The sequence below is a fragment of the Pristiophorus japonicus genome, chromosome 1 (assembly GCF_044704955.1).
Source record: "Pristiophorus japonicus isolate sPriJap1 chromosome 1, sPriJap1.hap1, whole genome shotgun sequence".
In the NCBI taxonomy this organism is placed as follows: domain Eukaryota; kingdom Metazoa; phylum Chordata; class Chondrichthyes; family Pristiophoridae; genus Pristiophorus; species Pristiophorus japonicus.
In genome coordinates, this window is record NC_091977.1 from 539512371 (window position 1) to 539537611 (window position 25241).

A 25241-nucleotide genomic window follows, 5' to 3' on the forward strand; every position below is an offset into this window, starting at 1 on the left:
TGAGTGTGTGTGTGTGTGTGTGTGTGAATGTGTGTGTGAGTGTGAGTATTGTGTGTGTGAGTGTGTGTGTGAGTGTGTGTGTGAATGTGTGTGTGTGTGTGTGTGTGTGTGTGTGTGTGTGTGTGTGTGAGTGTGTGTGTGTGAGTGTGAGTATGTGTGAGGTGAGTATGTGTGTGTGTGAGTGTGAGTGTGTGTGTGTGAGTGTGAGTATGTGTGTGTGTGTGAGTGTGAGTGTGTGTGTGTGAGTGTGAGTATGTGTGTGTGTGAGTGTGAGTGTGTGTGTGTGTGTTGCCCTGGACAATGCCATTTGGGACTGTATGGTCCCTCTGTCCTACACCACGACACCCTCCCACTGGGCTGTTGTGGCTCTCTGTTCCCCGCTGCGTTGGTGGAAATGATGTGCCTTGGATCAGAAATCACAATTAACAACGGACCAAAACAGCGTTACGCGAATCAGTGCGTGGCGTATATATCGCCGACGTGAATAGCAAGTTGCAGAAGTCTGATCCCACTCCCTGCTCACTTGTTTGGTTAGGTGTGTATCCTTCTGAAGACTTAAAACATAGATGATCGAACAGTATACTACAGTTTTTAACTTCTTCTCTGGGCCCCCCCGCCGACCCCCCCACCCCATCCCACGCACACATGCGCGACGTACAGACACACTCTCTCTCGCTCACTGGCGGAGTGACCAACAATGTTCTCCCGACTACACGCCAATCGCGAGGTCCCGCACACGGCCTCACACTAGCTGCAGCTGCTGGAAGTGACACGGATTGGAGTTTGTCAGAAGCACAGGCAAAACAGCGGCGATACAGCGCCACCAGTGGCGACGGGGTGCAATGACGCCGTGACAGTGTTTACATAGGAATTGCCCATTGTAAATGCGGGGGTGGGAATTTACAATGGGGCGGAGAGGGGGGGGGTTAATGTTGTCCAAGAATGCAGGAAGACATAATGGGGGTGAATTTCTACAATGGCCCATATGCCAGGATATCCCGGGCTTCTACAGCATAAGTTCTGGAGGGTCTGCTCGTTCTCTGCTTCGTAATAACTTTGCAATATAATAGTCCTTTGCAATAGCAATTTGCAATAAATTAGCCATCATCATCCATCATCATAGGCAGTCCCTCGGAATCGAGGAAGACTTGCATCCACTCCCTAAGTGAGTTCTTTGATGGCTGAACAGTCCGATACGAGAGCCAGGTGGGACAGACGGTCGTCGAGGGAAGGGGTGGGTGGGGCCGGTTTGCCGCACGCTCCTTCCGCTGCCTGCGCTTGGCCTCTTCACGCTCTTTGCGTTGAGACTCGAGGTGCTCAGCGCCATCCCGGATGGACTTTCTCCACCTCAGGCAGTCTGCGGCCAGGGTCTCCCAGGTGTCAGTGGTGATGTCGCACTTTACCAGGGAGGGTTTGAGGGTGTCCCTTGCAACGTTCCCGCTGCCCACCTTTGGCTCGTTGACCGTGCAGGAGCTCCGCATAAAGCATTTGCTTAGGGAGCCTCGTGTCTGGCATGCGAACTATGTGGCCTGCCCAGCGAAGCAGATCGAGTGTGGTCAGTGCTTCAATACCGGGGATGTTAGCCTGGGCGAATGGAAAAGCACTTTGCAATAAAATAGTATTTTGCAATGGAAAAGCACTTTGCAATAAAATAGTATTTTGCAATGGAATAGCACTTTGCAATATAATAGTCCTTGCAATATGCTGGTGCCTTGCGGTGAATTGTGGCTTTAAATGACCATCAGCTTGTGTTACGGAGGGCGGGGCAGGGGCCCGGCTGCTGTGTGTGGCCATTGGCTGAAACCACTGCACACAGGCGGGCGTGGGGGCGGGGCTTGACAACTCACATTAAAATTCGACGTTAATACACCTGAGCAATCTTTTTGTGTATCCTCTCTGTCTACGCGCAGCGAAAAGTATTGTGGTTTATAATAGTTATTATTATCCGTTATCTTCGAAAGAGAAACAAAATTGCAGCAGATTTAACGGGAGAGAAAAAAAAATGAGAGGGAACCTTGGTTACCCAACCGTAATGTATTTGCTTCATGGGTTCTTTGCTTAAAAATTCATAGAAAGATATAAATTTACAGCGCAGATGGAGGCCATTTCGGCCCATCGTGTCCGCGCCGGCCGACAAAGAGCCGCACGGCCCTCGGTCAGCAGCCCTGAAGGCTAGAGGGTTTGAGTATAGGAACAGGAAGGTCTTACTGCAGTTGTATAGGACCTTGGTGAGGCCTCACCTGGAGTATTGTGTTCAGTTTTGGCCTCCTAATCTGAGGAAGGACGTTCTTGCTATTGAGGGAGTGCAGCGAAGGTTCACCAGACTGATTCCCGGGATGGCGGGACTGACATATGAGGAGAGACTGGATCAACTGGGTCTTTATTCACTGGAATTTAGAAGAATGAGAGGGGATCTCATAGAAACATATAAAATTCTGACGGGTTTAGACAGGTTAGATGCAGGAAGAATGTTCCCGATGTTGGGGAAGTTCAGAACCAGGGGTCACAGTCTAAGGATAAGGGGTAAGCCATTTAGGACCGAGATGAGGAGAAACTTCTTCACTCAGAGAATTGTGAACCTGTGGAACTCTCTACCACAGAAAGTTGTTGAGGCCAGCTCGTTAGATATATTCAGAAGAGAGTTAGATGTGGCCCTTACAGCTAAAGGGATCAAGGGGTATGGAGAGAAAGCAGGAAAGGGGTACTGAGGGAATGATCAGCCATGATCTTATTGAATGGTGGTGCAGGCTCGAAGGGCCGAATAGCCATCTCCTGCACCTATTTTCTATGTTACATATAAACCTATGAACAATGAACAATGACGGAAAGGTAAAGAGTGCCTGGCCCAACCAGTCCGCCTCACACAACTGCGACACCCCTTACACCGAAACATTCTACACTCCACCCCAACCGGAGATGAGAGGGTTAACTTATGAGGAAAGGTTGAGTAGGTTGGGCCTCTACTCTTTGGAATTCAATAGAATGAGAGGTGATCTTATCGAAAGATATAAGATTATGAGGGGGCTTGACAAGGTGGATGCAGAGAAGATGTTTCCACTGATGGGGGAGACGAGAACTAGGGGGCATAATCTTAGAATAAGGGGCCACCCATTTAAAACTGAGATGAGGAGGAATTTCTTCTCTCAGAGAGTTATAACTCTGTGGAATTTGCTGCCTCAGAGAGCTGTGGAAACTGGGTCATTGAATAAATTTAAGACAGAGATGGACAGCTTCTTAACCGATAAGGGATTATGGGGAGCGGGCGGGGAAGTGGACCTGAGTCCATGATCGGATCAGCCATGATCTTATTAAATGGCGGAGCAGGCTCGAGGGGCCGTATGGCCTACTCCTGCTCCTATTTCTTATGTTCTTACCATCGTACTAATTGATAGCAACACATTGCTATTCAGAACTAGTTGGTTAATTAGCTGAAGGTTTAACAATCACACGACACATTACCGGTTCATCCACCAGGCTCACAACTGCACACCTCATCGTGGATCCCCCGAACCCAACTGCCTGGGGTTTTATTGAGGCTGGTGATCATCACGTGACTGGCTAAGCCACTCCCAACTCAACAGCTCTACCAACTTGTGAGCATACTCACGGGTGCGTACATGACACCAACCCCTCGTGCATTGTCCTGGTGTCTCCAGGAATTACGGATTTATCTTCAGGACTCTGCAGTGAGCAACATTTGGGAGAGAAAGCGCAGTCGCGTTAAATAAATTGTGGTTTTGTAAAAAATCTTCATCGAACACTTTTGCTTACCAGTTGCAAAAATATTGGACATGGGGAAATAAAAGGCTGCTTGATCTGAGATTCAATATTAACTTTCGAAAGGAAATTGGATAAATACTTGAAGGAGGAAAATATTTGCAGGGCTATGGGGAAAGAGCAGGGTGGGGGGGGTGCGGGTGGGGTGGTGTGGGACTAACTGGATCGCTCTTTCAAAGAGCCGGTACAGGAACGATGGCCCGAATGGCCTCTTTCTGTGCTGTATGATTCTGTAATGTGTATAATCCTGATCAGCATCTGAAATATCTTCAGCAATCGGGAGCAAGCAGACCCACTTAAGAGGGTAACCACTGGGGAAAAGGTATTCATAACTCATTCAGATCAGAGACGGGTGATGTGCAGGTTTATAAATGGACATCAATTACTTCCACGTGCTCTGCTGAATTAAATAGCACATGTCGTGTGTGGTAACTAATGAACTATGTGATTGCTACTCACTATGCCTGGATGTGCCGCGGGTAATTCTAACTGGATTTGCCGGGCAAGAATCCCACAGGATGGGGTGCAATGCCGGTATTAAGCGCTGCCTGATGTTCACAGCCCTGGCTCAGTGGGCAGCACACTCGCCTCTGAGTCACAAGGTTGTGGGTTCAACTCTCACTCCAGAGACTTGAGCACAAAAATCCAGGCTGACGCTCCCAGTGCAGTGCTGGGGGAGTGCACCGCACTGTCGGAGGGGCAGTGCTGAGGGAGCGCCGCACTGTCGGAGGGGTAGTGCTGAGGGAGCGCCGCATTGTCAGAGGGGCAGTGCTGAGGGAGCGCCGCACTGTCGGAGGGGCAGTGCAGAGGGAGCGCCGCACTGTCGGAGGGGCAGTACTGAGGGAGCGCCGCACTGTCGGAGGGGCAGTGCAGAGGGAGCGCCGCACTGTCGGAGGGGCAGTACTGAGGGAGCGCCGCACTGTCGGAGGGGCAGTACTGAGGGAATGCCGCACTGTCGGAGGGGCAGTGCTGAGGGAGCGCCGCACTGTCGGAGGGGCAGTCCTGAGGGAGTGCGCCGCACTGTCGGAGCGGCAGTGCTGAGGGAGCGCCGCACTGTCGGAGGGGCAGTGCTGAGGGAGTGCCGCACTATTGGAGGGGCAGTACTGAGGGAGTGCTGCACTGTCGGAGGGGCAGTGCTGAGGGAGCGCCGCACTGTCGGAGGGGCAGTACTGAGGGAGTGCTGCACTGTCGGAGGGGCAGTACTCCAGGTGCGGTCTCACCAAGGCCCTGTATAACTGTAGTAAGAGATCCTTGCTTCCTGTACTCAAATCCTCTTGCACGATGGGCCAAGTGGCCTCTTGTGCAGTATGATTCTATGATTTTAATTCCTCTGCTTGTCCTGGGGCGGAGAGAGAGAATTCTCGAACCACGGACAGTGACTAAACACATGTTATGGGTGAGTAACCACGGTAGAACTATTAACATTCAGAAAAGCTGCCCAGTTGGGGAAAGTGGCCTTGCAGATAGGACCAACAGCATTTTCGTTACGTTTACACACGTAACATTTAATAAGAAATCCATCAAATGGTAAATGCTGGAGAAGGGCCGAGCCATTATTGGGGGGGGGGGGGGGGGGCGGGGTGCAAAATCAGAACAGGAAAAAATTACCCCTCCGACAAAAACACAATTGATCGGACGGCACAATGTTGGAAAATGAGCGGGGTAAATCTGTGCTGTCTCAGTGGACATAGAGCGATAGAATATTGAACCGTCCTTCAGCGCCGTTCCCAATGAGAAAGAACCGTTTAATACAGGTACAACGTGATAGCTTGCGAAGTGTGGATGTACAGAGGGACCTGGGTGTCCTTGTACACCAGTCATTGAAAACAAACATGCCGGTGCAGCAAGCAGTGAGGGAGGCAAATGGTACGTGGGCCTTCATTGCACGAGGATTTGAGTACAGGAGCAAGGATGTCTTACTCCATAGGGCCTTGGTGAGACCACACCTGGAGTATTGTGTGCAGTTTTGGTCTCCTTACCTCAGGAAGGATATACTTGCCACAGAGGTAGTGCAGCGAAGGTTCACCAGACTGATTCCTGGGATAGCAGGACTGTCGTATGAGGAGAGATTGGGTGGACTGGGCCTGTATTCACTGGAGTTTAGAAGAATGAGAGGAGATCTTATTGAATCGTATAAAATTCTGACGGGGTTGGACAGACTGGATGCGGGGAGGATGTTTCCCCGGGGCTGGGAAGTCTAGAACAAGGAGTCACAGTCTCAGGATACGGGGTAGGAAATTTAGGACCGAGATGAGGAGAAATTTTTTCACTCAGAGGGTGGTGACCCTGTGGAATTCTCTACCACAGAAGGCTGTGGAGACCAAGTCACTGAATATATTTAAGAAGGAGATAGATAGATTTCTAGACACAAAAGGCATCAAGGGGTATGGGGAGAAAGCAGGAATATGGTGTTGAGATAGAGGATCAGCCATGGTCATATTGAATGGTGGTGCAGGCTCGAAGGGCCGAATGGCCTAATACTGCTCCTTTTTTCTATGTTTTTAACCTCTCAAATCTGGCTGTCTCAAACTTGGAATTGTCTGAAAGCTGGACATTTTTTGAAAAAAATCCCATTTGAGAATCAGTAAAATAAACTCCGGAATTATCGTCCAAAACTGGGCGGGCCGGACTAGCTATCGGCTGCTCCACAATGTTGTAAATGGCGTGGGATCGGTGCGAGCTTTGCCCAATGACCCTCGACCCAGCCCAACACGACCTGACCCACCGCCACCATCAGTACGCTGTCTGTCTCGGTAGCATACGTACGCTCTGGTCCGAAATCCGGAAAAACATACCAGAATCGGCACGGTCTCGATCGCGAGGTTGCTGGGTTGTACCTGTGTAGCTCAAGCCCACTCGCTCATGTAGAAAGCTGGCTGGTTACAATCCCCCCCTGGGCCCATGACCTGTCTGAAAGGGGCCACGATCCCAACATCTGCGATTTTAACCTGCTCACAAGAACACAAGAAATAGGAGCAGGAGTCGGCCATTCGGCCCCTCGAGCCTGCTCCGCCATTTAATACGATCATGGCTGATCCGATCATGGACTCAGCTCCACTTCCCTGCCCGCTCCCCATAACCCCATTTTCCCTTATCTGTTAAGAAACTGTCTATTTCTGTCTTAAATATATTCAATGACCCAGCTTCCACAGCTCTCTGGGGCAGCGAATTCCACAGATTTACAACCCTCTGAGAGAAGAAATTCCTCCTCATCTCAGTTTTAAATGGGCGGCCCCTTATTCTAAGATGATGCCCCCCAGTTCTAGTCTCCCCTATCAGTGGGAAACATCCTCTCTGCATCCACCTTGTCAAGCCCCCTCATAATCTTATATGTTTCGATAAGATCATCTCTCATTCTCCTCGTTATGTCAATAGTGTACCTATGAATGACTCCACAAGGCAATGTGTTGTACTTAAACTGTAGTGACCTTGGTCCTTTATTCCAAACTCCAGAGTGCTCGACAAGCATGGTGTGCAGCCTTTTGATACTGGGCCCTGCCACCAGGGCAGGGAATCCCCGGTCTCCACCAGTTGCACCCTCTAGTGGTGCCAGCATGTATGTACACGGTGTGAACCTAATTGAAAGTACATCAGGTAACCAAAACTCCATCTTGTGCAATCTCACAGTGACTACACATAGAGTACATCCGTAGTCAGCATATACAACACTTCTGAATTCCAATGAGTAGAGGCCCAACCTCCTTACCCTTTCCTCATAAGTCAACCCCCTCATCCTTGGAATCAACTGAGTGAACCTTCTCTGAACTGCCTCTAAGGCAAGTATATCCTTTCGTAAATATGGAAACCAAAACTGCACGCAGTATTCCAGGTGTGGCCTCACCAATACCCTGTATAACTGTAGCAAGACTTCCCTGCTTTTATACTCCATCCCCTTTGCAATAAAGGCCAAGATTCCATTGGCCTTCCTGATCACTTGCTGTACCTGCATACTATCCTTTTGTGTTTCATGCACCAGGACCCCCAGGTCCCACTCCCCCTGATCGGGCAGCAAGGACACCCGCCCAGAGCCAATGGTGTCCTTCTTTACATGTCCATGTTGCGGCCCGACTGTGATTTTAACTTGGGGCCCGAGCGGGGGAAATCTGCCTGGGGTTAAAGTCGGGGCCTGAAATGTCTGAGGGCGGGCGGTAGTGGGGCAGGGGTCACGCTTTTAACTGGGAGACTTACTGGCAGGCTTGCTTTGAAGCTTGATGTCACACCCGTCTTGACAGCCAATTGAGTCTACCTTTTATCCCCATGCCGAGCTCGATTATATCATCATCATCATCATCGGCAGTCCCTCGGAATCGAGGAAGACTTGCTCCCACTCTAAAAGTGAGTTCTCAAGTGACTGAACAGTCCAATACGGGAATTACAGTCTCTGTCACAGGTGGGACAGACAGTGGTTGAGGTAAAGGGTGGGTGGGGAGTCTGGTTTGCCGCACGCTCCTTCCGCTGCCTGCGCTTGCTTTCTGCACGCTCTCGGCGACGAGACTCGAGGTGCTCAGCGCCCTCCCGGATGCACTTCCTCCACTTAGGGCGGTCTTTGGCCAGGGACTCCCAGGTGTCGGTGGGGATGTTGCATTTTATCAGGGAGGCTTTGAGGGTGTCCTTGTAACGTTTCCTCTGCCCACCTTTGGCTTGTTTGCCCTGAAGGAGTTCCGAGGAGAGCGCTTGCTTTGGGAGTCTCGTGTCGGGCATACGGACAATGTGGCCTGCCCAGCGGAGCTGGTCGAGTGTGGTCAGTGCTTCGATGCTGGGGATGTTGGCCTGGTCGAGGACGCTAACGTTGGTGCGTCTGTCCTCCCAGTGGATTTGCAGGTTCTTGCACAGCGCCAATAGCCCGCGTGCAAAGGCATTATCTCTGTATCGCTTCCGATTGGATTTTATGTCCCATTATTCTTTGCCGCATGAACCAAGCCTCTTATGTATATATATATATATATATGTATATATATATATATATTTAAATATAACAATTACCTTAATTTCTTTGTTACTTTCAAAAACAGCTTTTAGCTATGACGATTATATACACTTATACAATATCCTTTTTTTTTAAAACAAAAATAATGTTCTTTGTAAAAGCGACTGGCTGACAGGGGAGTTTTGGGATCAGTTGCCACCCAAGAATCTTCAAAACAATTCTGTCTGTGCCATCTTTAGGAGGGGACAGGCCAGGATTGGTTCTACAGCGTGCCACGGATGGGGATACTCGCAGTACGAGAGCCTATAAAGGTAGATCTCTATCTATCTATCTATCTATCTATCTATCTATCTGCCTGTCTATCTATCTGTTGACCTGTCTTTTCCCTCTATGCATCCTTTTCTGTTTTAAGTTTGTTTAATAGAGGAAGGAGTTATTGATCGCTGGTCTCCTAACTTCAGAAATGGGAGCCAATCGGCCTTTCAAGCCTGCTCCACCTTCCAATGAGATCACTGGCTAATAATAAGAACATAAGAAATAGGAGCAGGAGAAGGCCATACGGCCCCTCGAGCCTGCTCCGCCATTCAATACGATCATGGCTGATCCGATCATGGGCTCGGGTCCACTTCCCTGCCCGCTCCCCATAACCCCTTATTTCCCTATCGGTTAAGGAACCGTCTATCTCTGTCTTAAATCCATTCAATGTCCCGGCTTCCATAGTTCTCTGAGGCAGCGAATTCCACAGATTTACAACCATCTGATATCTTCAACCTCAACTATATTCTTTGATTCCCTTAGTATCCAACAAGCTATCATAGAAACATAGAAACATAGAAACATAGAAAATAGGTGCAGGAGCAGGCCATTCAGCCCTTCTAGCCTGCACCGCCATTCAATGAGTTCATGGCTGAACATGAAACTTCAGTACCCCCTTCCTGCTTTCTCGCCATAACCCTTGATCCCCCGAGTAGTAAGGACTTCATCTAACTCCCTTTTGAATATATTTAGTGAATTGGCCTCAACTACTTTCTGTGGTAGAGAATTCCACAGGTTCACCACTCTCTGGGTGAAGAAGTTTCTCCTCATCTCGGTCCTAAATGGCTTACCCCTTATCCTCAGACTGTGACCCCTGGTTCTGGACTTCCCCAACATTGGGAACATTCTTTCTGCATCTAACCTGTCTAAACCCGTCAGAATTTTAAACGTTTCTATGAGGTCCCCTCTCATTCTTCTGAACTCCAGTGAATACAAGCCCAATTGATCCAATCTTTCTTGATAGGTCAGTCCCGCCATCCCGGGAATCAGTCTGGTGAACCTTCGCTGCACTCCCTCAATAGCAAGAATGTCCTTCCTCAAGTTAGGAGACCAAAACTGTACACAATACTCCAGGTGTGGCCTCACCAAGGCCCTGTACAACTGTAGCAACACCTCCCTGCCCCTGTATTCAAATCCCCTCGCTATGAAGGCCAACATGCCATTTGCTTTCTTAACCGCCTGCTGTACCTGCATGCCAACCTTCAATGACTGATGTACCATGACACCCAGGTCTCGTTGCACCTTCCCTTTTCCTAATCTGTCACCATTCAGATAATAGTCTGTCTCTCTGTTTTTACCGATCTCAGCCTTGAGTATACTCACTGATTCAGCCTCCACAGCCCTCTGCGGCAGAGAATTCCAAAGATTCACTACCCTCTGAGTGAAGAAATTTCTCCTCATCTCAGTCCTAAATGGCCGACCCCTTATCCTGAGACTGTGACCCCTGGTTCTAGACTCCCCAGCCAGGGGGAAATATCCTCCCTGCATCCACCCTGTCAAGCCCTCTCAGAATTTTATACGTTTCAATGAGATCACCTCTCATTCTTCTAAACTCTAGAGAATATCGGCCTAGTCTATAAAAATCTCTCCTCATAGGACAATCCCCCCATCCCAGGAATCAGTCTAGTGAACCTTTGTTACACTCCCTCTAAGGGAAGTACATCGTTCCTTAGAGAAGAAGACCAAAATTGTACAAAATACTTTAGGTGCGGTCTCACCAGGGCCCTAAATAATTGGCCAACATCACCACCATGGAAGCACTGACCACACTCGACCAGCTCTGCTGAGCGGGCCACATTGTTCGCATGCCCGACACAAGACTCCCAAAGCAAGCGCTCTACTTGGAACTCCTACACGGCAAACAAGCCAAAGGTGGGCAGAGGAAACGTTTCTAGGACACCCTCAAAGCCTCCCTGATAAAGTGCAACATCCCCACCGACACCTGGGAGTCCCTGGCCAAAGACCGCCCTAAGTGGAGGAAGTGCATCCGGGAGGGCGCTGAGCACCTCGAGTCTCGTCGCCGAGAGCGTGCAGAAACCAAGCGCAGGCAGCGGAAGGAGTGTGCGGCAAACCAGACTCCCCACCCACCCTTTCCTCCAACCACTATCTGTCCCACCTGTGACAGAGACTGTAATTCCCGTATTGGACTGTTCAGTCACCTGAGAACTCGCGTTTAGAGTGGAAGCAAGTCTTCTTCAATTTCGAGGGACTGCCTGTGATGATGATGATATAATTGCAGTAAGACTTCCTTAGTCTTATGCTCCAATGCTTTTCTAGTAAAGACCAACAAACCATTTGCTTTCTGAACTGTTTGCTGTACCTGCATGCTAACTTTGTGATTGGTGTACAAGGACACCCAGGTCCCTCTGAACACCAACATTTCCCAATCTCTCACCGTTTCAAAAATACTCTGCTTTTCTATTTTTCCTACCAAAGTGGATAACTTCACATTTCTCCACATTATATTCCATTTGCCATGTTCTTGCCCACTCACTGAGCCTGTCTGTATACCCTTGGAGCCTCTTTGCATCCTCCTCACAACTTACATTCCCACCGAGCTTTGTATTGTCAGCACGCAAACTAACAAAACTAATTTCAGGCAAGCTGAGCAGAGTTGGTCTAAATCCACTCAGGGATCTGTAACGGGTTTGAGGTTGCCTTTTGCTGTAGTTCCCATCCGAAGCAACGCACCGATCTCTGTCACATCAGGAATGGAATCTGGGCCTTTATTGCAAAGGGGATGGAGTATAAAAGCAGGGAAGTCTTGCTACAGTTATACAGGGTATTGGTGAGGCCACACCTGGAGCACTGCGTGCAGTTTTGGTTTCCGTATTTACGAAAGGATATACTTGCTTTGGAGGCAGTTCAGAGAAGGTTCACTCGGCTGATTCCGGAGATGAGGGGTTGACTTATGAGGAAAGGTTGAGGAGGTTGGGCCTCAACTCATTGGAATTCCGAAGAATGAGAGGTGATCTTATTGAAACGTATAAGATTATGAGGGGGGCTCGACAAGGTGGATGCAGAGAGGATGTTTCCACTGATGGGGGAGACTAGAACTAGGGGGCATAATCTTAGAATAAGGGGCCGCTCATTTAAAACTGAGATGAGGAGGAATTTCTTCTCTCAGAGGGTTGTAAACCTGTGGAATTCGCTGCCTCAGAGAGCTGTGGAGGCTGGGTCATTGAATAAATTTAAGACAGAGATAGACAGTTTCTTAACCAATAAGGGAATAAGGGGTTATGGGGAGCGGGTAGGGCAGTGGACCTGAATCTATGATCAGATCAGCCATGATCGTATTGAATGGCGGAGCAGGCTCGAGGGGCCATATGTTCTTACGTTCTAAACAATTTCCGAAATTTGCTGGTAATTTTCGCCGGACGTTCAGATGTGTCTACGTCCCTTGATATGTCCGGTTCTGTTCTTGAATCACACTGGGATGGATTCTCTGAGCACGGTCTACACAGCTCATTATGGCGCACCATTCAATCTCGTACACACCAACCTTTGCCTGTCTCCGGGAAACCGTTCGTGTGTTCCTATTCTCTTGCTCGGAACACCAAACCTCTCCCACTTCAAGGTGATCGGAAAACAGGGAGGAGGCCATTCAGCCCTCGAGCCAGTTGTGCAGACTTGAGGCCGATGATCAGCCATGATCGGATTAAATGGTGGAGCAGGTTCGAGGGGTCGTGTGGCCGACCTCTGCTCCTATTTCTTATGGTCTTATACCGTTCAATTAGATCATGATCGATCTGTACCTCAGCTGCCTTTGGTTCCCTTACCATTAATACCCGCGCGAACACCTATCAATTCAAATTTTGAGATTTTCAATTGACCCCCTGGCCTCAACAGTTTTCTGGGGGAGAGAGTTCCAGATTCCCACCTCCCTTTGTGTGAAGAAGTGCTTCCTGACATCACGGAACGGCCTGGCTCTAAATTTAAGGTGACACCCCCTTGTTCTGGTCTACCCCACCAGAGGAAATAGTGGGAAACGTATAAGATTATGAGAGGGCTTGACAAGGTGGATGCAGAGAGGATGTTTCCACTGATGGAGGAGACTAGAACTAGGGGGCATGATCTTGGAATAAGGGGCCGCCCATTTAAAACTGAGATAAGGAGGAATTTCTTCTCTCAGAGGGTTGTAAATCTGTGGAATTCGCTGCCTCAGAGAGCTGTGGAGGCTGGGTCATTGAATATATTTAAGCCAGATATAGACAGTTTCTTAAAGGATAAGGGGTTATGGGGAGCGGGCAGGGAAGTGGAGCTGAGTCCATGATCGGATCAGCCATGATCGTATTAAATGGCGGAGCAGGCTCGAGGGGCCAAGTGGGCGACTCCTGCTCCTATTTCTTATGTTCTTATGTCTCCATCTACCCGATTGAATCCGTTAACCATCTCAAACAGCTCAATTAGATCACCCTTTAATTTTCTACACTCGAGGGAATACAGGTCTAGTCTAAGTAACCTGTCCTCATAATGTAACGCTTTTAGCCTGGGTATTCTGGTGAATAGTTGATCGAAAATAAAAGATTAATCTTTATTAAGTCATCTTTTACATGCCAGAACTATTCCAATACAAGTGATTTAGTTGCCTGTGCCCGGTGTAGATGTACAAGCTAGGATTGGTCAGTTTGTGAAATGGGGACCAGAGTATTTATTTTTGATCATTTATGGGACATGGGTGTCGCTGGCAAGGTCAGCTTTTATATCCCAAAAAAACAGAGAATCTGGAAATACTCAGCGGGTCGGGCAGCATCTGTGGAGAGAGAAACAGAGTTAGTGTTTCGGGTCTGTGACCCTTTGTCATCGACCTGAAACGTTAACTCTGAATCTCTCTCCACAGATGCTGCCCGACCCGCTGAGTATTTCTGGCATTCTCTGTTTTTATTTCCGATTCCAGCATCCGCAGTATTTTGCCCATCCATTATTGCCCCTCGAGAAAGTGGTGGTGAGCCGCCTTCTTGAACCGCTGCAGTCCGTGTGGTGAAGGTGCTCCCACAGTACTGACTATGTCGTAGCGGTTTGGTACAACTTGCCATAGAGGGGATGGCAGCGAAGGTTCACCAGACTGATTCCTGGGATGACAGGACTGTCGTATGAGGAGCGATTGGGTCGACTAGACCTGTATTCACTAGAGTTTAGAAGAATGAGAGGGGATCTCATTGAAACGTATAAAAGTCTGACTGGGTTGGATAGACTGGATGCGGGGAGGATGTTTCCCCCGGGGCTGGGAAGTCTAGAACAAGGGGTCACAGTCTCAGGATATGGGGTAGGACATTTAGGACCGAGATGAGGAGAAATGTTTTCACTCAGAGGGTGGTGAACCTGTGGAATTCTCTACCACAGAAGGCTGTGGAGGCCAAGTCACTGAATATATTTAAGAGGGAGATAGATTTCTAGACACAAAAAGCATCAAGAGGTATGGGGAAAAAGCGGGAATATGGTGTTGAGGTAGAGGATCAGCCATGATAATATTGAATGGTGGTGCAGACTCGAAGGGCCGAATGGCCGACTCCTGCTCCTATTTTCTGTGTTTAACTGAGTGGCGTGCTCAGCCACAAATTTTGCAATCAGGTTTTGTTATAACCAGCGATGCAGAGGTACACACAAAACCCCTTTTTCCTTTTCATCTGAATCTTAACTCACCGCCTTAATTTGACCAGGTCGGCCCGACAATAGCGGCCACGGGTTTGGCCTGGTCAAATTAAGGCCTCCCTGGTGGCCCAGCGTTTGCCAGTAAAGTGGCTGCAGAGCTTGCAGCGGCTGCCCTTTAACTGAAGGGGAGAGGCATTGTGACGCGTCAGCGTGACACGTTGATAAGAACATAAGAATTAGGAGCAGGAGTAGGCCATGCGGCCCCTCGAGCCTGCTCCGCCATTCAGTAAGAATTCACCCAAATTTGTGAAGCGTCCCATATTTTTTTTAAGGAAGGATATACTTGCATTGGAGGCAGCTCAGAGAAGGTTCACTCGGTTGATTCCGGGGATGAGGGGGTTGACTTATGAGGAAAGGTTGAGTAGGTTGGGCCTCTACTCATTGGAATTCAGAAGAATGAGAGGTGATCTTATTGAAACTTCTAAGATAATGAGGGGGCTCGACAAGGTGGATGCAGAGAGGATATTTCCACTCATAGGGAAAACTAAAACTAGGGGACATAGTCTCAGAATAAGGGGCCGCCCATTTAAAACTGAGATGAGGAGAAATTTCTTCTCTCTGAGGGTTGTAAATTTGTGGAATTCACTGCCCCAGAGAGCTGTGGAGGCTGGGACATTGAATATATTTAAGGCAGATTTTTGAGCGATAAGGGAGTAAAGGGTTATGGGGAGCGGGCAGGGAAGTGGAGCTCAGTCCATGATCGGATCAGCCATGATCGTATTGAATGGCGGAGCAGGCTCGAGGGGCCAAATGGCCGACTCCTGCTCCTATTTCTTATGTTTCTTATGGTCTGATGACTCGGAGCGATGGCCGCTCCGACCCGCCCGCACTTCTGCCCCTCCCCCGACACCAACACCGCTCCCACCGGGAACAAGAAGCAAAGTGCCGAAAACCGGCGGATTGTCCGCTCCGTATTGGGGCAGACGGGACACTTTAGAAATGGTAGGTGCGCCCCATTTTGGGCGGAGTGCAATTTTAGCCACGAAAAATCTATCGATCTCACCTTCGGATATCATCACAGGCAGTCCCTCGGAATCGAGGAAGACTTGCTCCCACTCTAAAAGTGAGTTCTCAGGTGACTGAACAGTCCAATACGGGAATTACAGTCTCTGTCACAGGTGGGACAGACAGTGGTTGAGGGAAAGGGTGGGTGGGGAGTCTGGTTTGCCGCACGCTCCTTCCGCTGCCTGCGCTTGCTTTCTGCATGCTCTCGGCGACTAGACTCGAGGTGCTCAGCGCCTTCCTGGATGCACTTCCTCCACTTAGGGCAGTCTTTGGCCAGGGACTCCCAGGTGTCGGTGGGGATGTTGCACTTTATCAGGGAGGCTTTGAGGGTGTCCTTGAAACGTTTCCTCTGCCCACCTGGGGCTCGCTTGCCGTGCAGGAGTTCTGAGTAGAGCGCTTGGTTTGGGAGTCTTGTGTCGGGCATGCGGACAATGTGGCCTGCCCAGCGGAGCTGGTCGAGTGTGGTCAGAGCTTCGATGCTGGGGATGTTGGCCTGGTCGAGGACGCTAACGTTGGTGCGTTATCCTCACCCTCAGATATACTCAACCATTCAGCATCCACAGCTCCTCTGAGTGAAGAAATTCCTCCTCATTTCAGTCCGAAATGGCCAACCCCTTATCCTGACACTGTGACACCCCCCCCCCCACACCCCTAGTTCTAGATTCTCCAACCCCAGGGGAAACAGCCTCTCAGCATCTAGCTTAGAAACATAGAAAATAGGAGCAGGAGTAGGCCATTCGGCCCTTCGAGCCTGCACCGCCATTCAATATGGCCATGGCTGATCCTCTATCTCAACACCATATTCCCGCTTTTTCCCAATATCCCTTGATGCCTTTTGTGTCTAGAAATCGATCTATCTCCCTTTTAAATATATTCAGTGACTTGGCCTCCACAGCCTTCTGTGGTAGAGAATTCCACAGGTTCACCACCCTCTGAGTGAAAACATTTCTCCTCATCTCGGTCCTAAATTTCCTACCCCGTATCCTGAGACTGTGACCCCTTGTTCTAGACTTCCCGGCCCGGGGGAAACATCCTCCCCGCATCCAGTCTGTCCAACCCTGTCAGAATTTTATATGTTTCAATAAGATCGCCTCTCATTCTTCTAAACTCTATTGAATACAGGCCCAGTCGACCCAATCTCTCCTCATACGGCAGTCCTGCCATCCCAGGAATCAGTCTGGTGAACCTTGATTGCACTTCCTCTATGACAAGTATATCCTTTCTTCGGTAAGGAGACCTAAACTGCACACAATACTCCAGGTGTGGTCTCACCAAGGCCCTGTATAACTGCAGTAAGACATCCTTGCTCCTGTACTCAAATCCTCTTGCAATTGGAATTTAGAAGAATGAGGGCGGGGATCTCATAGAATCATATAAAATTCTGACGGGTTTAGACAGGTTAGATGCAGGAAGAATGTTCCTGATGTTGGGGAAGTCCAGAACCAGGGGTCACAGTCTAAGGATAAGGGGTAAGCCATTTAGGACCGAGATGAGGAGAAACTTCTTCACTCAGAGATTTGTGAACCTGTGGAATTCCCTGCCGCAGAGAGTTGTTGATGCCAGTTCTTTGGATATATTCAAAAGGGAGTTAGATGTGGCCCTTACAGCTAAAGGGATCAAGGGGTATGGAGAGAAAGCAGGAATGGGGTACTGAATGGTGGTGCAGGCTCGAAGGGCCGAATGGCCTACTCCTGCACCTATTTTCGATGTTTCTATGAAGGCCAACATACCATTCTTCTGCTTCTGCTGGCCTGCCCGAGCTTGGACAAACTTGGATCTCAGGAACAGTTTTCCACGAGGCCCTAATAGTTGTGTCGGTTGATGAAAAACGTTTCCAGCTCTGAGTTAAATCAACTAGCTCCGTATCCTTTGTTGCCTTAAATGGTTTCTTGTTTCTGGAAGTGTGGTCTGATGCAGAATCTATCGACTCAGAGCTGCTTCACGGAACCAAGTGAGACAAATGTGGCAGGGAGACTCCCCTGAAGTATTCTAGAATTGCGGCGATACTTTAATCATAGTCAGCATGTTGCTATTAGGAATGTTAATTAAAGGTTGACCCATGGGATTATAATTTCACAATATTGATGTTTGCTCTGGAGATAACCTTTTGGGATTTCGCAAAAGAAATTTGTAGATTTATAAAAAAAAAAGCAGCTACTGAAGAAAGAACATAATATTTGACAGCTGGTGTTAAAAAGAAAATAGCGAAATTTGTGGGGTCTACAGGGAGATTTTTTTTAACGGTGGAAAATTAGTGGTAAGTTGCAGTACTTCATATAAAAAAATGTTATTTTTTTTGAGGTAGCAAAGATTATTAACTTGTGTGGGATTCGATGAATGGTCCTCCCTCAGCCTTTTAACACTTGAAGTGTCAGTCGGAGTGTCAAAGAATTACGGTACAGAAGGCAGCCATTCGGCCCATCGTCCCTGTGCCGGCTCTGTGAAAGAGCGATCCGATTAGTCCCACTCCTCCCGCCCTTTCCCCACAGCCCGGCACATTTCTCCCCTTCAAATATTTATCCAATTCCCCATTTGAAAGTTACTATTGAATCTGCTCCCACCGCCCTTTCAGGCAGCGCGTTCCCAATCACAACAACTCGCTGCGTAAAAACATTCTCCTCGTCTCCTCCCTCTGGTCCTTTTGCCAATGACCTTAAATCTGTGTCCTCTGGTTAAGAACATAAGAAATAGGAGCAGGAGTGGGCCATGTGTAACAAAATTTGGAGATGACACAAAGATTAGTGGGAAAGCGGGTTGTGTAGAGGACACAGAGTGGCTGCAAAGAGATTTGGATAGGTTAAGCGAATGGGCGAAGGTTTGGCAGATGGAATACAATGTCGGAAAGTGTGAGGTCATCCACCTTGGGAAAAAAAACAGTAAAAGGGAATATTATTTGAATGGGGAGAAATTACAACATGCTGCGGTGCAGAGGGACCTGGGGGTCCTTGTGCATGAATCCCAAAAAGTTAGTTTGCAGGTGCAGCAGGTAATCAGGAAGGCGAATGGAATGTTGGCCTTCATTGCGAGAGGGATGGAGTACAAAAGCAGAGAGGTCCTGCTGCAACTGTATAGGGTATTGGTGAGGCCGCACCTGGAGTACTGCGTGCAGTTTTGGTCACCTTACTTAAGGAAGGATATACTGGCTTTGGAGGGGGTACAGAGACGATTCCGGAGATGAGGGGGTTACCTTATGATGATAGATTGAGTAGACTGGGTCTTTACTCGTTGGAGTTCAGAAGGATGAGGGGTGATCTTATAGAAACATTTAAAATAATGAAAGGGATAGACAAGATAGAGGCAGAGAGGTTGTTTCCACTGGTCGGGGAGACTAGAACTAGGGGGCACAGCCTCAAAATACGGGGGAGCCAATTTAAAACCGAGTTGAGAAGGAATTTCTTCTCCCAGAGGGTTTTGAATCTGTGGAATTCTCTGCCCAAGGAAGCAGTTGAGGCTAGCTCATTGAATGTATTCAAATCACAGATAGATAGATTTTTAATCAATAAGGGAATTAAGGGTTATGGGGAGCGGGCGGGTAAGTGGACCTGAGTCCACGGCCAGATCAGCCATGATCTTATTGAATGGCGGAGCAGGCTCGAGGGGCTAGATGGCCTACTCCTGTTCCTAACTCTTATGTTCTTATGTTCTTATGTTCATACGGTCCCTTGAGCCTGCTCCGCCATTTAATACGATCATGGCTGATCTGATCATGGACTCAGCTCCACTTCCCTGCCCGCTCCCCATAACCCCTTATTCCCTTATCGGTTAAGAAACTGTCTATTTCTGTCTTAAATATATTCAATGTCCCAGCTTCCACAGCTCTCTGAGGCAGTGAATTCCACAGATTTACAACCCTCTGAGAGAAGAAATTCCTCCTCATCTCAGTCTTAAATGGGCGACCCCTTATTCTAAGACCATGCCCCCTAGTTCTCGTCTCCCCCATCAGTGGAAACATCCTCTCTGCATCCACCTTGTCAAGCCCCTTCATAATCTTATACATTTTGATAAGGTCAACTCTCATTCTTCTGAATTCCAATGAGTCGAGGCCCAACCTACTCAACCTTTCCTCATAAGTCAACCCCCTCATCCCCGGAATCAACCGAGTGAACCTTCTCTGAACTGCCTCTGAACTGGTTACTGACCCTCTTGTCGCTGTGAACCGTTTCTCTTTATTTACTCGATCAAAGCCACTTCACGATTTTGAACACCTCTGTCAAATCTCCCTTAACCTTCTCTGCTTTAAGGAGAACAACCCCAGCTTCTCCAGTCTCTCCACGTCACTAAAGCCCCTTATCCCCAGGGACCATTCTGGCCAATCTCCCCTGCACCCTCTCCAAGACTTTGTGACACCCTTCTCAAAGCGTGTGATGTCCGAAATTGGACACTTTCCTCCAGCACAAAGCAAACTGTCCGATTATTCAAAAGCGTGGGAATGTTTGTGCTTTTCAGAATTTTATAATAAAAATGTTTAATTTAGTCACGCAACTTAATTTGTTCTGGTTAATTTTATGCCAGAGTCACCTCGTTAATGTCGCCGTTTAGCATATAAGAGGGTAACTTTTGGTTACGTGTGGCCCTTACCTCCGCGGCAGTGCAATTCCATCCATCGCTAACAGGTGTACTCATAAGAACATAAGAAATAGGAGCAGGAGTCGGCCATTTGGCCCCTCGAGCCTGCTCCACCAGTCAATGACATCATAGTTGATCTTTGACCTCAACTCCACTTTCCCGCCCGGTTCCCATATCCCTCGATCCCCTTAATATCCAAAAATCTCAGCCTTGAATAGACTCAACGACTGAGCCTCCACAGCCCTCTGGGGCAGAGAATTCCAAAGATTCACCACCCCTCTGAGTGAAGAAATTCCTCCTCATCTCAGTCCTCAATGGCCGACCCCTTATCCTGAGACTGTGACCCCTGGTTCTAGACTCCCCAGCCCGGGGGGAACATCCTCCCTGCATCTACCCTGTCAATCCCCCTCAGAACCTTACGTGTCCTCAGACTTGAATTGCTCTGAAGCAATCTTGCTGTCAAAGTAAATGAGTTTTCCTTTGCTATGGCAGTCCACTTCTTTCTCGTAACAATATATTCCCCTGAAACAGATAGACAGCTGCACACAAGATCCATTTTATATTTAACAGGAGTGCACTGTACTCACTGTGCAAATAATCCCAGTTTTCTTATTTCATTTTTAATACAGATTACCACGTTGTGTCAGTGGGTAAAATATCTGCCTGTGTTTTAAAAAAAAAATCCTCCTTCACCTCAGAATCTGTCGCACACGTTGACCTACATTGGCTCCCGGTCCGGCAAAGCCTCGATTTTAAAATTCCCATCCTAGTGTTCAAATCCCTGCGTGACCTCGGCCCCCTCCCTATCTCTGTAACCTCCTCCAGCCCCACAACACTCCGAGATCTGCCCTCTTGCACATCTCTGATTTTCATACCTCCACCATCGGTGGCCGTGCCTTCAGCTGCCTGGGCCCCAAGCTCTGGAACTCCCTCCCTGAACCTCTCCGGCTCTCTCTCCTCTTTTAAGACACTCCTTAAAACCTACCTCTTTGACCCAGCTTTTGCTCACCTGCGGCTCGGTGTCAAATGTTCTCTGATAATCGCTCCTGTGAAGCACCTTGGGACGTTTTGCTAAGTTAAAGGCGCTATATAAAGGCTGATATATAAAGGTACAGCGCGAGCTGGTGCAGGAGGGCGACGGCAGCGAAGAGTGACATCATCAAGGTCCAGGTCGGTGATTGGAGCGTGGGCAGGTACAGCAGGAGCGGCGAGGTCGGGGCGAAGGAGCGGCGAGAGATTGTCGAGGGTCGTGATCGGGGCCCAGGAGAGGCGAGGACCCAGGGGCAGCACGGGCTCAGCCCACACTGTGCGATATGTGTGCGCACTAGGTCCGTGCAGCAGAGCTGGTCTCCAGTCGTCCTGGTTAACCCTTGCCACTGGACCAAGACCTCGCTCTGTCAAGCCCCGTGTGGTGGCTGGTGTGTAACGGCCACCCCACGTTAAAAAAATCCACGCACAGGCATCTTCCACCCTTCAAGGTGTAGTTCGGGATCTGGAATATTAGGCCCTTCATTGAGACACCTGTGAACTCGTCCCTTTTTGGCGTGGAAGCAAGTCATCCTCGATACGAGGGACTGTTCAGCTGTTTATCGACTAGGATCGACTGGGCTTGTATTCACTGGAATTTAGAAGAATGAGAGGAGATCTCATAGAAACAGATAAAATTCTGACGGGACTGGACAGGCTAGATGCAGGAAGAATGTTCCCGATGTTGGGGAAGTCCAGAACCAGGGGTCACAGTCTAAGGATAAGGGGTAAGCCATTTAGGACCGAGATGAGGAGAAACTTCTTCACCCAGAGAGTGGTGAACCTGTGGAATTCTCTACCACAGAAAGTTGTTGAGGCCAGTTCGTTAGATATATTCAAAAGGGAGTTAGATGTGGCCCTTACAACGAAAGGGATCAAGGGGTATGGAGAGAAAGCAGAAATGGGGTACTGAGGGAATGATCAGCCATGATCTTATTGAATGGTGATGCAGGCTCAAAGGGCCGAATGGCCTACTCCTGCACCTATTTTCTATGTTTCTATGTTGATGATGATTTAGTGAGCTGTTCAAGCAGATTCTCTGGACTGTTTGATGTATTGCGTTGTTCAAACAGACTCTCTTTGCTGTTAAATACACCGTTTGCTGTGAGTCCCACCGTCATTCCTGCTCCGCCTCCATAGAAACATAGAAACTAGGTGCAGGAGTAGGCCTTTCGGTCCTTCGAGCCTGCACCACCATTCAATATGATCATGGCTGATCATTCACCTCAGTACCCCTTTCCTGCTTTCTCTCCATACCCCTTGATCCCTTTAGCCGTAAGGGCCACATCTAACTCCCTCTTGAATATATCTAACGAACTGGCCTCAACAACTTTCTGTGGTAGAGAATTCCACAGGTTCACAATTTTCTGAGTGAAGAAGTTTCTCCTCATCTCGGTCCTAAATGACTTACCCCTTATCCTGAGACTGTGACCCCTGGTTCTGGACTTCCCCAACATCGGGAACATTCTTCCTGCATCTAACCTGTCCAGTCCCGTCAGAATTTTATATGTTTCTATGAGATCCCCTCTCAGCCTTCTAAACTCCAGTGAATACAGGCCCAGTCGATCCAGTCTCTCCTCATATGTCAGTCCTGCCATCCCGGGAATCAGTCTGGTGAGCCTTCACTGCACTCATTGGCTGACACAGTGGTGTCAACAGACACTCTGCTTTATAAATGCAAGTTTTTGTTGTTGTAGACGTAGTAAGACGAAAGGAAATTAGTTTTGCTAATGCATCAAGCGCCAAGTCTCCACTGGAGGCCCAGTCAACACTAACTTTTCTCTAACTGACAAAAGTGGCTCTTCAGTCTGCAGGAAGCTGCCAAAATCGAGGGATGTTTTACCCTCTTTATTTGCTCCATGACATGAACGTCTGGCCTGAATCTGTCAACGTGTGCTGGATTTAATTGATTTAAGACAAATGCTTTCGGCTGTAAGTCATTCTCGCAGCAACTGCGTATCAAAAAATTAAATTTTTCAATAGTCATCTTTTAAATTTACAAAATTCCCTGTCAGTCACAGTGCATCAAGTCCCCCTGAGCTTCCCAGCAAAATGAAACTCATATCGTAATGGTGTGATTACCTCAAGGTCTTGTGAAAGCAATACCGTGCATACAGAATATTTGGTGCGTGTTATAATCAGGTCCATTTATTAGATAATAAAAGTCTAAACCACAATTAGCACAGGGAGTTTAGAAATTTCCTGCCCCACCAGAACCACACACAGAATCTTCAGCTAGACACTCCTAGTGTGCACACAAATACCTCTTCAAATCCAACACGTAACCAAAGGCCTTTGTGGCAGCCCTGGCTCAGTGGGCAGCACCCTCGCCTCTGAGTCAGAAGGTTGTGGGTTTAAGTCCCACCCCAGGGACTTGAGCACACAAATCTAGGCTGACACTCCCAGTGCAGTGCTGAGGGAGTGCCGCACTGTCGGAGGGGCAGTACTGAGGGAGTGCCGCACTGTCGGAGGGGCAGTACTGAGGGAGTGCCGCACTGTCGGAGGAGCAGTACTGAGGGAGTGCCGCACTGTCGGAGGGGCAGTACTGAGGGAGCGCTGCACTGTTGGAGGGGCAGTACTGAGGGAGTGCCGCACTGTCGGAGGGGCAGTACTGAGGGAGCGCCGCACTGTCGGAGGAGCAGTACTGAAGGAATGCAGCACTGTTGGAGGGGCAGTACTGAGGGAGTGCAGCACTGTTGGAGGGACAGTACTGAGGGAGTGCCGCACTGTCGGAGGGGCAATACTGAGGGAGCGCCGCACTGTCGGAGGGGCAATTCTGAGGGAGCGCCGCACTGTCGGAGGAGCAGTACTGAAGGAATGCAGCACTGTTGGAGGGGCAATACTGAGGGAGTGCAGCACTGTCGGAGGGGCAATACTGAGGGAGCGCCGCACTGTCGGAGGAGCAGTACTGAAGGAATGCAGCACTGTTGGAGGGGCAGTACTGAGGGAGTGCAGCACTGTCGGAGGGGCAGTACTGAGGGAGCGCCGCACTGTCGGAGGAGCAGTACTGAAGGAATGCAGCACTGTTGGAGGGGCAATACTGAGGGAGTGCCGCACTGTCGGAGGGGCAGTACTGAGGGAGCGCCGCACTGTCGGAGGTGCCGTCTTTCGGATGAGACATTGAACCCAGGCCTCGTCTGCTCTCTCAGGTGGACGTAAAAGATCCCGTGGCCACTATTTCGAAGAAGAGCAGGGGAGTTCTCCACGGTGTCCTGGGGCCAATATTGATCCCTCAATCAACATCACAAAAGCAGATTGTCTGGTCATTATCACATTGTTGTTTGTGGGAGCTTGCTGTGCGCAAGTTTGCTGCTGCATTTTCTACATTACAACAGTGACTACATTTCAAAAATATTTCATAGGATCATCGAGGATGACTTGCTTCCAGGCCAAAAAGGGATGAGTTCACAGGTGTATCAATGAAGGACCTAATATTCCAGATCCTGAACTACATGTTGAAGGCTTGACAGAGCTCGGTCTTGGTCCAGGACGACTGGAGACCAGCTCTGCTGCACGGACCCAGTGCACGCACATATCGCAGTGTGGGCTGGGCCCATGCTGCCCCTGGGCCCCGATCACGTCCCTCCACAATCTCACGCCGCTCCTTCGCCCCGATCTCGCCGCTCCTGCTGTACCTGCCCACGCTCCAATCACCCACCTGGATTCTGATGACGTCACTCTTCGCTGCCGTCGCCCTCCTGCACCAGCTCGCGCTGTACCTTGCCGCGGTACACCGCCACGCTGCCCATGGCCGCCATAGGATGTGACGCACTTTGGGACATCCGGTGGCCGTGAAAGGTGCTATAGAAATGCAAGTCTTTCTACCGTGATATGAATAGTAACGTACGAGATTGCCGGGCAGGAAAGACCAGCCTGTCATCATCTGGCTACAGGTGTGGTACTGGAGGGCTGCTAATGTTGTACCGTTGTTTAAAAAGGGAGAAAGGGATAGACCGAGTAATTATAGGCCAGT

At 49.1% G+C, this 25241-nt stretch overlaps 1 protein-coding gene across 1 annotated transcript in view; it reads left to right on the forward strand.

Annotated features, from left to right (window-relative positions):
- Nucleotides 1–25241, forward strand: part of LOC139261518 (zinc finger protein 521-like) — a 671704-nt gene that overhangs the window by 324152 nt on the left and 322311 nt on the right. The window contains exons 4-5 of the mRNA XM_070877069.1: nt 8010–8112; nt 8944–9015. Of these exons, the coding sequence (XP_070733170.1) occupies nt 8010–8112; nt 8944–9015 (175 nt within the window). The remainder of the gene's footprint in view (nt 1–8009; nt 8113–8943; nt 9016–25241) is intronic.